Here is a 15,941-nt window from a genome sequence, read left to right as displayed (position 1 = left end):
AATCCAATGAAAGATAGATTACGAGATAATGCCACGTCCGGTTGATCTCCATTACCTGAAATGTCAACAACAGAAAAGCAAATATCTCACAACATACAGTACTCATGCTGGATGTCAGGATAAGCAGATTATGATATAACAATGCACTGTTTAGATGGTTTGTCAATATGGACAGAGAATTTGTTTATGTAACAATAGATAAATTTCAGTGTATTTTATATCCAGTTTGCAGCTTCCTTTTATGGGGAGCACACTGTACTTAAATATGAATTTTAAAATGTTAATGTGACTTTTATACAGACTGCATAATTGTGGAATGTTTGGCATTTAATATGAAAAGTATTTGGTTAAAAATTTTCTATACTCTGCATATGGAACATTTTTATGAATCAGAGAAATTTTCACTTCTATTTCATCTCCTATTAATTTAATTTTAGCCATTATAGCAGCATGTATTTTGCATGGCGTATACAGTATATACCACGGATTTCTATTGTATTGTATAATTGACTCATTTGCCACTTATTGTTATGAATTGTAACCTGGCAACTAGCAATTGTACAAGCAGTTTTCATATAACATATTTATGGCATCATTGGCAACTGTGTTTATAGCATGTGATCACGTCTACTAACTTGCCTTATTTCTTGATATAAATTCTGTAAGTCATAGAGGTCTTGTTGCAGTTCAGCACAGAATATTTCTGAATCAGCTATTGGTGTAATTTTTTTACATTATGATTACACATACCCTTAAATGGAAATTATGCACTTTATTTTGCTCCATGTTGATACATTTGCCTTCGATGTTCATTATATAAATGCCCCAAGAAATAGTTACAACAGAATCAAACTTTAGGCTTGTTAACATTCGTGCATGATGCCAAGCAAGAGATGTAATCCAATATCCATACATTGACTGGAAAAATATGTAGCAACACTTAATTACAACCCAAAACACAACAAAACATGCAAGTATGGTCATTCACGTACATGATATATGGTGGACAGGAGAAATAACAAAGCAATAAAAAAGAGCAATAAAAAAAATGCTCAAGGACCCTTTATGTAACAAAGAACAAGAGAAAAAAACATTTAATAATAATACACTGTGTGAAAAGGAAATATGAGCAGAATTATTCCAATAGAGAATAAATATGACAAGTAAACACGCACAACTTACACCATACAGCTGACACCAATGAAAAAGATGTACAATAAACTAACGGTACATATATATATTCAAACCTGTCCTAATGGTCACCTGGTCACAATGGCCATTCTAATTCCCCCAACCAGGCAGATTTTCTATATAAATGTCATGTAATCAGAAGTCATCTGTTTGGTCAGTGGCCCTCTGTTCTTAACCAAGCAGTGGTTTCACTTTGCTTTCTGTGGTCACTGGAGCAAATCAGCAGTGACTGCTCCAAGTATACAATTTAAAGTTTAGTTTATTGTGCAAGGCATGGTATATATGTAAAGGTATATGAATTTATAGCTGCGGGAAGCAGTCTTTCAGTCCCTACTCATCAAAGTCTCTCATAAAAGCCAATTGTCTATTGATCTTGGTGAGTTTAGGTGGCGCTATACAGTTTCGCATTTTGCATAGGGTTAGGATTTTAAAGAAAAAGAATTTCCCCGGCTCTCCTCACTGGTTTGACTGGCTATTTAAAAAAGACTTTGTATATCTTAGGTATAATGCAAAGAACCTTTAATTCCCTTTATTTTGGTGTATGGTTGATGGGTGTACTATGGGTTATAGAGTATACAGCTTGGCCTTACTTCAAATGTGCACCTTTCAAAAAAGTGCTAGCTCTACTTGGTCATTTTCACTTCCTGAACTTCAGAGGTCAATTGTATAAAAAAGAGCCGATAACTTTTTTTTACATTTTATATATTTGGTAATTCATTCATTGTACTTTCAGAAGCTGGTATTGTCTAGTCTGGCAAAATTCATTTTCCCTATTTTAATAGCTGCTATGTATAGTGCACTTTAGACTAATTCAGACTGATTTTTTAACACAAGGGAGCAGTCATTTTAGTTAGCAGTGTACTTCAATCATGTAAAATTTCCAAAAGTACAATATCCAAAAGAAATATCATCCACATTACATTAATGTAGCATAGAGATATGCCAACATTCTCTCCACTGTGCATGTTTTAAATGCGAACTACTTCACCTTACATACGTCACTCTCTCAAAAGTACATATTATCTGGTGAGCGCCACCATAAAGAAGATATAGGTATTATTTTTGTATGATTTAATTATGTTTATATGGCTGAAACATTTAAGTCGCAAGCATCAAAACAATCCTTTGGAATAATTCTCCTGCCTTTCCCCCCACAGAACAGTATTTATGAGTGTCAGAGTCTCTAACAAGTCCAGCCTCCCCCCCACCATGATAAAAGTGAGCTATTTTAAGAATGCACATTACATTTTGTAAACATAGCAACCAATGTTATGCTGAATGACAGGAACATGAAACTAGCCATAATTATTTCAGAGAGATCAACAAAGAATTTTACAATTAGAAAAGGGAGGTAACTCATCAGGTTCATAAAGGTCAAAGGTCAAAGTGTAAAATATTTGCCTATTGTTTAATATGGAAGAAGCGAATTCACTTTCTCTTCATTTATTTTTTTATTTCATTGCAAATAAATGAAAAGAAACATTTTCACCATATATTTCTGTCACTTATTGCAACAGTTTTAAATTTAAGTTGACTCTATTCCTATATTCTAAGACTTCTAATTTCCCCATAATTAAGGTCACTACTCACACAAACATACTCATGGCAAATTATGTAAGCAAGAGAAAAATGATCATAATTAGCTTATTTTCATGCTTAACATCAATATGAATGTACCATTTTATTCAGAACATCATACATAATTATATGAAAATAAAAAAAATAATTGCAAACATTTTTATATTTTCTTTAAGGTGGCGCTATACAGTTTCGCATTTTGCATAGGGTTAGGATTTTAAAGAAAAAGAATTTCCCCGGCTCTCCTCACTGGTTTGACTGGCTATTTAAAAAAGACTTTGTATATCTTAGGTATAATGCAAAGAACCTTTAATTCCCTTTATTTTGGTGTATGGTTGATGGGTGTACTATGGGTTATAGAGTATACAGCTTGGCCTTACTTCAAATGTGCACCTTTCAAAAAAGTGCTAGCTCTACTTGGTCATTTTCACTTCCTGAACTTCAGAGGTCAATTGTATAAAAAAGAGCCGATAACTTTTTTTACATTTTATATATTTGGTAATTCATTCATTGTACTTTCAGAAGCTGGTATTGTCTAGTCTGGCAAAATTCATTTTCCCTATTTTAATAGCTGCTATGTATAGTGCACTTTAGACTAATTCAGACTGATTTTTTAACACAAGGGAGCACTCATTTTAGTTAGCAGTGTACTTCAATCATGTAAAATTTCCAAAAGTACAATATCCAAAAGAAATATCATCCACATTACATTAGTGTAGCATAGAGATATGCCAACATTCTCTCCACTGTGCATGTTTTAAATGCGAACTACTTCACCTTACATACGTCACTCTCTCAAAAGTACATATTATCTGGTGAGCGCCACCTTAAGCAACAGCTTAATCCATCAATTGTTTGAAGTGCGAATACCTGTTTTCATGACTAATTGCACTAGCTGGCTTACTAAAGGTCAGTCCTATGTTTCCCAATCACAGGCAAAGTTTTGATGTGAATTAAAAGAACTGCTAAAAATTGATAAGAACTTTGGCACACGTGACAGTGACAGGAGAATCATTGATGATGTAATAATGTACATAAGGGATTAGAGTGAGGATACAGTAATCTTGTGTGGAACTTTCTAACTACACTAAATACATGTATCTTGATAGCATACTACTACTGCTAATAATATTACATGCATAATATTAATAATAATGGTACTACTACTATTACTACTAATATATGCACCAGATATAATGATATTACTACTACCAATAATGCTAATGATATTTTGTGCTAATGATACCTTTGTCATGAACCAAGTTTGAGTGCTGAACCTGCCTTCAGAGTTCACTGGTCCACAAAGGCCACTTTGGCCTTTTCCCATTCCCATGGGTGGTCGCTGTTGACAGGTTTCACTGTATATATGGATATGTATGTATGTGTGTGTGTGTGTGTATATATATATATATATATATATATATATATATATATATATATATATATATATATATATATATATATATATGTATATATATATATATATATAAAGAATACAAATCATATGATGAATAACAATCCTTTCAAGTGCACTGGATCCAGCAAGCGATCACGTTTGTCAGGGATTGATTAAGATAAATGCAATAAACTGACAACTAACAGTGTCAAACTAGTATCTAGCTAGCATGAGCACTTACATGGCTTTTCCTAGATATAACACTTATTGCAATTGCTCACAACCCCAACTGGAGTCTCCAAACTAGGAAAGAAAATGAATCTTACTGGATACGCTGTCTTAGAACATTGAAACCAAGCGATTTGAACCAAGAAGACTAGAGCAAGACAACCATGCACAAATAAAAAATTATCTTTTGCTGCTGACACATTTTCTTTTAAATAATTCTCTCAATTTGCTTAATAGTCTATGACTACTATAACAATGAAATATCTGGAATATAATTTTCGCATACATAAAGTTACATAAAATAACAGATGTCATTATGGCTCATCAATTTCTAGGTCAATACAAATATTTTCAAGTATCAGCAACAAGCTGAAATAAGCTAGTTGAAACATAATAAAGTTAAAAGGTTGAATTCCTGTAGAAACATCCATGTAAAGTTTCGCAAACATAACCGTTTTTCTGTTTTATTTGTTTGTCTTGTCTATGTCTATGAAAAAGACTCATTAAAGAGTTGAAAGCACTCAAGCTACCTAGATACTAGTTTTGCACTTTTTGTTGTCAGTTTATTGCATATATATATATATATATATATATATATATATATATATATATATATATATATATATAATCATAGACACAAGATGGAAGTATACAATGAAATATTTAAACTATAAACAGAATAAGCAGTTCTGATTTAAAGGAGGTAATCGCCAAAGTTACACATTATGTGCATTTATGCATGGACAACCATGTATTCTTATTGATAAATGGCACATGTTCAGAACTCCAACTTGAATTAGAATCTGAGAAGTTATAATAGCCTAAACATCACAATTATGTAAGTATTCAGCTCTTATATGTACTGATATATGTATGGGTACAGTTTGTGCATTAGTTTAAATGCAAGTGCAGACAGAAAGGAAGGCAACAAAAAAAATGTGATGATACATATGATGGCTTCACAGAGAAGAAAAAGTACAGCCAGATAGCCAGTGTGTGGCTGTGGGTCTGTTATATTACTTCCACTTGGGGAAAGAACTGTCCTTGCTTGCTATGCTGTCTCTTACCCTGACATGTGTGTGCGTGTACATTTGTATTTGGTTTAAACCAAGGACATTCACGAGATTATGTACCAACGTACCTAGGACACACCTCCAACCAAGTACGTCCTTGGTTGGAAAATGGTAAAATCATGATTTATAGGAAGGTCCCCATTTACACACTTGGTACTTGTTCACGATTTTGGAGTGTATCTTTCTTCCAAAGCTGGAGATACACAAGCCAGAAACCATGTCCTCGATTGCCTGATGGAAATCTTGTAGAGAGATCTCTACTATCAAATTACACATTGCAAAAACATATTATCTCCATTTAGATGGAAGCATCAAATACCAACTACTTAGCTAAATTATAATCAGATAAGTTGGTGCATATAACAGTTCTTGGTATTCTTTTATTAATATTTCATGCATGTGAGACAATAGTGTTGGGAAACTCACGATAAATTCATACTATATACGCCCAATACAGGCAAATAAATTTACGACATGTACAAAAAATTGCTACTGGAAATATGCATAAATTCATTGTAGAGTTGTACTGAAATTGCTGATTATTCGACCCATCTGGAAAGTTAAAACATCCTGTTTGTGGCGAGATTTTACATGCATAATGATATAAAAAAGACATCCTTGATATGCAAAATTTATTTTATGATTATTAAATGAGCTATATCCACACCTATTTCATCATATGCCCACTTAGTATTCAAACAGGAGAGAACAGATGTGAATCAAGTGAAAAATCCCGTCAAGGTGAGATCAAATTATCACTAACCGAATTTGGATGTTATATGCACATAACTTCAATAATATATAGAAAGATAAATATATTATACAGAGGTCAAACAATTCTCATCAAGATGATCAGTCCCAAAATGAAAAATTTAATTACGGCAATATGTTTTTAATTATCATGCTCTTAAGACCTGCAAATACACGAGCAAGCAATCATAAACTGTTGAATGTATTCAATGTTCTTTGAAATTTTTATACTTGCTTCAGTTGGTGATCTGATGACTTTGCTGAACATATGAATTATGTTTGTGTCCATAGTTCTGTTGTAAACGGAGGCTTATTAAAACAACACACAACATGTAAAAACAAGGCATCAATCTATATTGCTTTCCCAAATTTAAAGAGGTTTTTAACAATAGCCAAAATGCTCAGGATGTTATGCTTGTATTTATAACTAAACAGAACATTTATTTCGAGCTGCATTAGACTGTAATATTCTTACTCATTTGGTCTTTTTTTCAGTATGTTTTATTAAGAAGGCGATGTAGGAAAAAAAACTGTTTAAAACTTCCAATCAGCAATAGGAAACACCTTTACTTGGTACCTTGAATTAGCAAATGTATAAAACTAAGTGATTTGGAAGGTGAACCAAGAGAGTGTTGTACCATGAAAGTATATTTCTTGTTCATTCATGGCTCAAACACAATAAAACAAATAAACTGTTTGTAAAAAGGTATTATAAAATTATGCCCATCCACTAACTCTATACATACATGTATTCTCATAGAAATCTGTTCTTCACATCTGCAATTACTGAACTTTAAAGTTATTTAGGAGGTTTCAATTCAGTTTACATAGATAAGTTGTTGTTGTTGTTATCAATGTTTTAGTCTATCATTATTCTTTGTGCTGAGGTTGAGATAAAACACTATACAGATTACAACAGAAATAATGTTGTATGCATCATCGATTTATTCAGCCAAAGTGACTTGAAAAATACAAAGTCTCCATGAAATACACAATATGGGTAACACAAACATTCGTTCTTATTTTCAACATTTCATCTGCACATGTGTGTGTGAGAGAGACAGAGAGAGAGGAAAGATTCGTACGCGTATATGCGACAAAGATATTACTCTATTTTGTCAGAAAGCGAATAGTCATTGCCGATAAGGCGAGTTTCATGCCATGAATGATCAAATCCAGCCAAATAGTATTGTTACAAGCCAGGGGTATTTGCTTGACCAAGCGGTGTCAAACCCTGGCACAATTCCGCTAAAAGTCAAAGTTTACCCCAAATTTCCAAAGACTTCTATATAACTTCAGTTGTAAATTAGAAAGCCTGATGTGTCCATTCTATACATAAATTTTTCGCTAATCAATGCAAGACCACAGATCTCAAAACTTGCCAAATATCTATCAATCACACATCAACATGGTTTCTCTTCACCAACTTTCTGTACCATGACAGCAGTTCACATCGTAGAAACTATACAACTATCCTTAACACAGGGAACTATTTTTACTGCGCCACCTTAGGCCAATTAATTCATGATTTCAAGGCACATTTCACCAGTAACACTGCATCACATTTGCCACCATGGCGACATAAACAGTATCTGCCGAGTCCCTTCTTGTTTATTCCTTTGTGTAATTTACTGGTCTCCTACCATAAATACTGCCACTGCAGTCACACCACCAATGTATACCATTAGGTTTTAATAGGAACTATATTACTCCAGGGACACTCATGTGGCTTGGACATGAATTCACTTAGAGTCAACCATGGCATCATGGAAACTCACTAACACTTCACTCCGTGATATTTGCTCCTACTAATTGGCTAATTATTTCGGGCTAAGGAATATTTCCATTGCACTGAGTTCCAATAATCAAACAAGTAATCACACACAGCTAAGAATTCCTTAAAACGGGGTGCAATAAACAAATGCGCATGCTCCAAATTTATTACAGTAGGATCTCCAAATCAGTGGATTAGTTCGAAGCGGGTTATGTCGTACTAAAGTCTAATTGCAGGACAATCAGTCAATCAATAAATTCATCAGTCAGTCAATAACAACAAGATATATATTAAAATAGTAATGTAATTGCCCGAAAGATCAGTTGTAGATGAAACCCTTATGGATGTTACAGTTACTTAATACTAGTATGTGATTTGGATTTGATTTTAACGTAGCTTTAACAATCTTTCAGTCATATTGCTATGATGTCTGCAGTGTGGCAGTTTACAGTGATTTTGAGCATGGGGGCATTACACCGCAGACATGTAGCATGATGTCCCATGCAGTCACATTAGTTTGACACCAGGCCGACTAATCACAACACTAACCTTTTAATGCTGAATGCCTAACGAGGGAGCTGTTAGTACCATTTTCATGTCTATGTTATGACTCGGCCTTGGTTTGAACCCACAACCTTCCACATCTGAGGTGGATGCTCTAACCACTAGGCCACCTGAGCGTTCGCATTGATTGTTAAGACTGGACTAGATATGCAAACATGTCCTTGTTGGTCAAAATTTACCAATGTCCATGGTCTCCATGATTTTGTCAAATAGCATGTCCTTAGTTTGCATGGATAATACAGAATATTTGTGTAAATGTGTGCGTCCTCGCTTGCATTGCTAAATTTCAGATTCCTTAGAATTGATAATACAGTTCCCTCCTTGATACATCACCATTTGCTATTAATTTACTGCTTCAGACAGTATTTCTTTTAGCTCTAACGTCTGCATAACAAATGTCCTCGGTATGCGGTTCCTTACGCAAGTCCTCAATATCCGCCAAATACAAGAATGTGTGTGTGTGTGTGTAAGGAGAGGAAAAGCAAGGAAACTCATGCTATGGGATTTTTTAAAATTATGCCTGAAGGTACTGGGGAAGCATACATGTTGAAACCCACATTGGAAAAACTTTTGAAGCCTTTGATAGAGAAGAACATGATTTAACTTATCTAAGTTCATCGTCAAAATTGAGATAAATACAAATCTCATTAAAAATTCTGTTTTAAAAGTTCAGTTTTGTTTTTAATGGAAAATACCCAATGTATCAAAAGTTTGGGAGGACAGGATATAAAAGTCTGGTATTTAGAAATTTAGGGGAACTCAAAGGCTCAAACCATAAATGAAGCAGATAAAGTAATAATAACTAATTAGTGCAATAGCTCAGTTGTTAACATTTTGGATTCTTATGTAGGAGTCCTGGGTTTGATTCCCAGACTGGGCCAGGTCACCTGCTGCATTTTGCCCTTAGGCAAGACACTCTACTTTCATTGACCCCAAAACTAAAACCACCAGGTAAACACTGTAAAGCAGGCTTAGCCCAACCAAACCATAAACGTGCTTCTGATGCATGCCACTTGTAGAGGCATGGTACATAACTCAGTGCTTAACAGGTTGGATTTCTATGCAGGAGTACTAGGGTCAATTTGCAGGTCAGATTGGTTGCTTTGTTGTGTCCTTAGGCAAGAGACTTTAATTGGCCAATCAAATTAACTATCACAACTAAGTATAACACCTTAAAAAGTGAGCTTTGCCCAGCCAATCCAGAAATGTTATTCTTCGTCTCTGATGCACACCAAAAGATATATAAGAGGTTGCAACTGATCATGTTAGACCTTATCAGTACCTTTAAGCCAAAGAACTTAAAGTGATCTTGCCTCAGAAACCAAATCAAAATATTGTTGTGTGTCTTTGATGCTCAACTATAAAGAAAAGATGGTAATTGTGGAAGCATTTGATTAGATGCATTATTATAAAGAGACAATTGCAGACTAGTATGAACTATATTCACTGTTGTAATTAAGGATCGATATTTCTTTACACGATTTTAGATGCGTCTTTTAAGTAATTAAGTTCTTTTTTTTTTGCTCCATTAGGAAAATATTTCTTATAAAAACATGTCTAACTTTATACACTTATTTGCAGAAAATTATTTCTTTAATTTTAAGATTTTAAAAATTTTGGAAGCAAGTTTGATATGTTTCTTGAAATAGTTTAACAATTGCATGTATTGCCTGGTTAAAGTGCCAGAAAAAATTGAACATATATATGTTATCATATCTATTGTGCATTCTTTCAATGCATTTCATGTAGTCAGTGCTGTTACATGTACTCATAAATTTTAATTTATGTTTTGTATTTTGAACTTTTGATTTAAAGAAATGAATGCCCCAATGTGCTTTTCTCCAGAAACACTTTCAAAATTAACTTCAAAATTACTTTGATTATGAAAAGAAACTGCATATTGATTATACATTTATTTTTGTTAGACTTGAGTAAAATAGGTAAAATGGACATGACAAGGGTTGTATTCTTATAATGCTACCAAAATCATCTTAGTAAAACTGTAGACTGTTAATTGATGCAAACCAGATGAGTAATGACATGCCAAAATGAGCCTCTTGTTAGCATTTTTCAATCACAGCGTCCTTGTCTGTGGTGCAGGTCAAATAATTTTGACACCCTGAAAAAGACTGGTGGGAGGAGGTAATTGTAGTCATCTTTTCCAAATTGGTAAAATCTTTTGCTGACAGATATCTGGTAATATATATATATATGAAGAATAGAGTTACATAATAAATGCTAGGTATTCACAAAATAATTTGACAGCATGTTGTCAGTAAATGTCCTACAGCCTTTTCAAATTAAGAATGAAACAAATGAAGAAGTAATTCAGTTTCCATTGTCTCAAGGTATTCCATGCATTGCCACTTGTGATGATACATCATTGAGTCATTGTTACATCAGTAAAGTTATTATGACAAGATGGTGTCCATGGGCTAATAATAACTATGGTTCAAAATAGCTACTGTTGACTTGTTTAAAGAATGTGACAGAAAGAACAAGGGCATTCCAATTCATTATTTAGAAGTCAAGCTACAGTTCACATACCATGCTGTCCGTCATCATTGTATCAAAATGACAAGAATGATAAAGCGATTACTCGATGGCAGCCTTTTGCATCACTTGACAAAAACCCTTAAAAATTTGAGGCATCCGTTATCAATATTCTTTCTTTCACCCATTTCAGACTAACTTAAAGAAGCTGAATTATGTCCACTTATCAATAACACGTGGTTTTGGAGCCATGTTGATTGGTCAAGGGATTGTGTCAGGAAGGGCTGTTAACTTCTCACGGGAACAAGACAAGCTTATGATATTCATTTCCAGAATCCTGGTAAGAATCGTTAGGATTATGAAAGATGATGGATCCATTGTTATCTAAATGTATCTAGTTAGACAAAAAGACAGATACAGATGGACATCACAATATTTCAAGTAATTTTTCATACACAATTTGTTTAAATATTTCTTTGAGAATATGAAATATGTGTACAAAAACTAATGATTATTTTGGTGAAGAGATATTATTCAAAAATGGAAGGACCCAGCATCGAGGAAGACTGTCTACATGATTGTCAATATTAAATTGACGTAAATCAGACAAAATGGTGGTCTGAGATATGGAACCAGAAAAAGCATCAGGAGCTTGTACACTATGTTGTTTGAATTGGCTTTCATATATGTGCATTGGAATAAACAAATAAACAAAGAGATGATTATGATGCAGACAGAGGTATTCCACCATCACATGCCATGATCCAGATAAAGTATGCCCCAATATGAGACACATTACAGCCATTTTGCTCAATGTGCCTTACCTTGGATGCCCCTGTTAAAATGAAGCTTTTATCCATGTAGAAACAGTAATAGTAAATAATAATAATAATAATGAGGACTTTGTATAGCGCCTAATCTTTAGAAGCTCTAAGCGCTTTACAACTTTAGACAACACCTATAAGATAAGAAACATAATAATATTATTATAAACACAAACAACATGAAATTAGAAAAACATTTTGAAAAATAAAATAAAAAACATGCTGAGAATATTTCAATTAGGAAATATTATTAGGTCTTTAAGTTTGTTCTTGCTGTCGAAATAAGTGAGTTTTGAGAGCACTCTTGAATGTGATCACTGTGTCTTTGTATCTAGGGTTCAGTGGGCAATTCATTCCACGTTGCTGGGCCCTGGTATGCAAAAGAACGATGTCCATGTGACTTTGTTTTCATACTTGGAATAATGAGTATACATATGTCAGAAGAGGAGCGTAAGTATCTTGCTGGTGTCTACACACGGGTGAGGTCAGATAGGTATGTTGGACTAGAATCTGACAGTGAAACATAGCACAGAGAACAAATTTTATGTTTGATTCTGGATCAAATGGATAGCCAGTGTAGGGTACAGAGCAGCGGGGAGGTGTGCTCTGATTGTGGTACTCTAAGTATGATCCGAGCAGCTGTGTTTTGAACTTTTTGAAGTTTCTGGAGTAGTTATTGAGATGAACCAGAGAGAATTGAGTTACAATAGTCCAGTCTTGAAAGTACTAATGAACACACAAGTGTTTTAGTGGCATCAACTGAAAGATATTTGCGAATTGAGCTGATGCATCTCAGCTCAAGATATGCAGCCTTGCATATGTTCATGACATGTTGGTGCAATGTGAGAGTACTGTCCAGAGTAACACCTAGGTTTCATACTGATTGTGTGAATTTAATATTGGTGTTACTGATATTTATTGTTTTAGGCAAAGGATGTGAATGAGAAAGTATTTGTGTTGTGATCAGAATGGCCTCAGTTTTATCATTCATCTGCAGCTTGTTACATGTGATCCATGATTTCACATCAGAAATGCACCTCTCGACACCTTGGATGGTAGCATCAACTTCAGTTGGGTGGCTAGATTTGTATATTTGTGTGTCATCAGCATACAATTGATGAGACACTGGATGATAATCTAAGACACTTGAGAGCGACTGAGTGTACAGAATGAAGAGAACAGGTCCAACAACAGACCCCTGTGGAACACCACAACATAGATCAACTGGATTGGAGTGTATTCCATTTGCAGATACAAGTTGTGCCCTGTTGACCAAGTAGGACTTGAACCACAGTAAGGCTGTATCATGAATGCCAAATACATGCTGGAAACGGTGAAGTAATATATCATGGTCTATTGTGTCAAATGCTGCAGACAAATCAAGGAGGGTGAGGACTGTAATCTTTCCGCTATCCAAAGCAGAGAGAATGTCATTAACTACTTTTAGAAGAGTAGTTTCAGTACTGTGGCAAGGGCAATATGCAGATTGTACATTGCTAAAAAGACTGTTTGAATTAAGATATGATACAAGCTGGGATAGAACAACCTTTTCTAAGATTTTTGAAATGAATGGGAGCTTAGAAACTGGGCGGTAGTTCTTTAAATCGTTATGGCCTAGTGTTGGTTTTTTCTGCAGAGGCTTTACAATGGCAGTTTTGAAAAACGATGGGAATTCCCCAGATGAGAGAGAGGTATTAATAACATCAGTTAGTGAAGGCAATACTGGATCTAAGCACTCAAGCAGCAGTGATGTTGGAATTGGATCAAGTTCACATGACTTTGGTGCACTCTTCATCAGGACTGTACGTACAAAATCCATAGAGACAGGTTCAGATGCTGCTAATGGTTGCCGCTCAAATTCTGTATCCCAGCTGTATGGTGATGATGAGGCAATTGAAATTGTGGTGTCAGGCTTATCTCTAATGGTTTGTACTTTGTCACGGAAAAAATTTGCAAACATGTCTGGAAGGTCGACTGGAGAGAAGGTAGTTGGAAGTGGTGTTGATTTGTTCCTTGACATTAGTTTGTTAGTAATCTCGAAGAGCTCTTTGCAGCTGGAACTTTCCATGATCTTAGTAGAGTAATGTGCTGATTTCGCTGCATGGACTATATTTGTGACATTCTTCTTAGTGGCTTCATAGATTTGCTTATGAATAGTGAGTCTGGTGAAAGCCAGAGCCTCTCAGCTTTACGGCGGTCTCTTTTAGAAGTGCGAAGCTGGTCCCTAACACTGCTATACCATGGAGAACACTTTTTAATTGATACTCTGCACTTGGTAGCTGGGGCATGTTTGGCAAGTAATGAACGCAGACAGTTATCGAGTTGTTCCGCGGTAGGAGGTAAGCAAGTTGTTAGGTTAGCTTGGATGTTGTGCATTAATTTGGTTCTATTTATCATACGGAGATTTCTTTTAGTAGCAGATAAAGGTGGAGGGCTAGGGACTGATACTTCAAGATGGCATATAATGCAGAGGTGATCTGATGCAAAGTCATGGGATACCAGGGAGGACCATAGAATATCATCAGGTCTATGAAGAATCCAGTCTAAAATGTGACCATGTTTATGGGTGGTTGGTTAACTGACTGTTTGAGGTTGAAAATATTAATGGAATCTATGAGTTTTGATGTGTTTGAGTTTCCAGGACAGTCAGAGTGAAAGTTGAAATCTCCAAGAATAATCAGGTTGCCACCTATCGAATTTCCATAGTCCAGGAGATTCGGAAACTGCTCCAAAAAGAGAGAGTCAGCCAGCTTGTTCTTTCTACTAGGAGGAGGGCTGTGTAGGCAGAAAAAATGGACTGACCTTTGCTCCAGAGTGAGTGTGGTTTGGACTAGTTCAAACGATGTGTGGTCGAAATTGAATGTTGTGGTGTAGTTCAGACGTTTTATCATGGAGTTCTTTGTGATGACAGCAATTCCACCTCCACAAGAATTACGGGGGAACGACGTGATGGAGTAACCAGTGGGTGTTAGATCCGCACACTTGGGCTCATCACCTGATGTTTTTAGCCATGTTTCTGTCAAGAATAATATGTCAACATTTTCGTCGTTGATAAAATTAGCTATTTCTGTGCACTTTTCCGGTGGTCCTACTGACAGGGCATTGAATAATGCAGTGCGCAGAGGTATTTCTTGAATAGTTGACATAAAGGTTGACGAATTAATTGAGATTTGAATTAGGTTATCTAAATTAACGGTCAAAATTTTTTTAAAATGGTTGTACCAAAATAAGGGAGATAACTGGAATTCTTCCTGTTCTATGCCGGCCAGCTTTGAAACAACGTTTCTTTTTTTGCTTCTGTTTACATTTAGGTAATGATGAATGTAGTCCCAGTTCATTTAGTCTAGAGCACAATGTAGTGTGGAAAGCCAAGGAGTGAACATTTAAAGCAATTATCACGTGATGGCGGTTTGTTCAGAAACAGTGGAGCAAGACAGCTGAGAAAAAGTCTAATTATTCTTGTTTCCAAAACAAGGAGATGAAGAAACACATACGAATTTAACAGCCAATACATAATGAACACAATAACGAAGATGAAAACAGGCAATAAGCACAAAAATCGTGAAAACGGCACTTAAAAACAGAACAGCTGCATCAAGCCAGTTAAGCGATAGCAACCATCTTGTATATGAATGTAAAGAAAATTTTAAAATAGAATAATTCCAATTGTTATGAATGAAACAGATTTTCTGCAATATGATTGGATGTTAATGGTCATGTGATACTCATCTGGAATTTTTTACACGTCAATAAATTCTGAGACTACTTTTGGTTTACAGTATAAATAAAGATTGTAGACAATACAACCTTAATGGTTCTCTACAAGTTAGATAATGGCCTTTTACCAGTTCTGCTTGTATTGTTTAAATCATGGAGCAGGCGATTGGTACACATTGTGTTTGGCATGAATTTATGATTTAAAAGTACAAAAAGAGGTATTGAAACTGATATAATATGAATGGGATTTGATCACTTATTTAAATTTGTACATGGATAGGAAATCAATGATAATGTTTACAGTTTACTTGAATAGAGTTATTATTCACATCGAAAACTGTTGTGGTCTGAGA

General features: G+C 34.9%; 1 protein-coding gene across 1 annotated transcript in view; it reads left to right on the top strand.

Moving 5' to 3' along the window:
- LOC149778528 (uncharacterized) overlaps nucleotides 1-15,941 on the top strand; it is a 50,821-nt gene that overhangs the window by 23,611 nt on the left and 11,269 nt on the right. The window contains exon 5 of the mRNA XM_089939402.1: nucleotides 11,241-11,387. Within this exon, the coding sequence (XP_089795528.1) occupies nucleotides 11,241-11,387 (147 nt within the window). The remainder of the gene's footprint in view (nucleotides 1-11,240; nucleotides 11,388-15,941) is intronic.

The sequence above is a fragment of the Sinohyriopsis cumingii genome, chromosome 17 (assembly GCF_028554795.1).
Source record: "Sinohyriopsis cumingii isolate HCF-2022 chromosome 17, ASM2855479v2, whole genome shotgun sequence".
Lineage (NCBI taxonomy): Eukaryota > Metazoa > Mollusca > Bivalvia > Unionida > Unionidae > Sinohyriopsis > Sinohyriopsis cumingii.
Note: the sequence above shows the minus strand (reverse complement) of the source record. Positions and strands in the feature narration are given on the sequence as shown.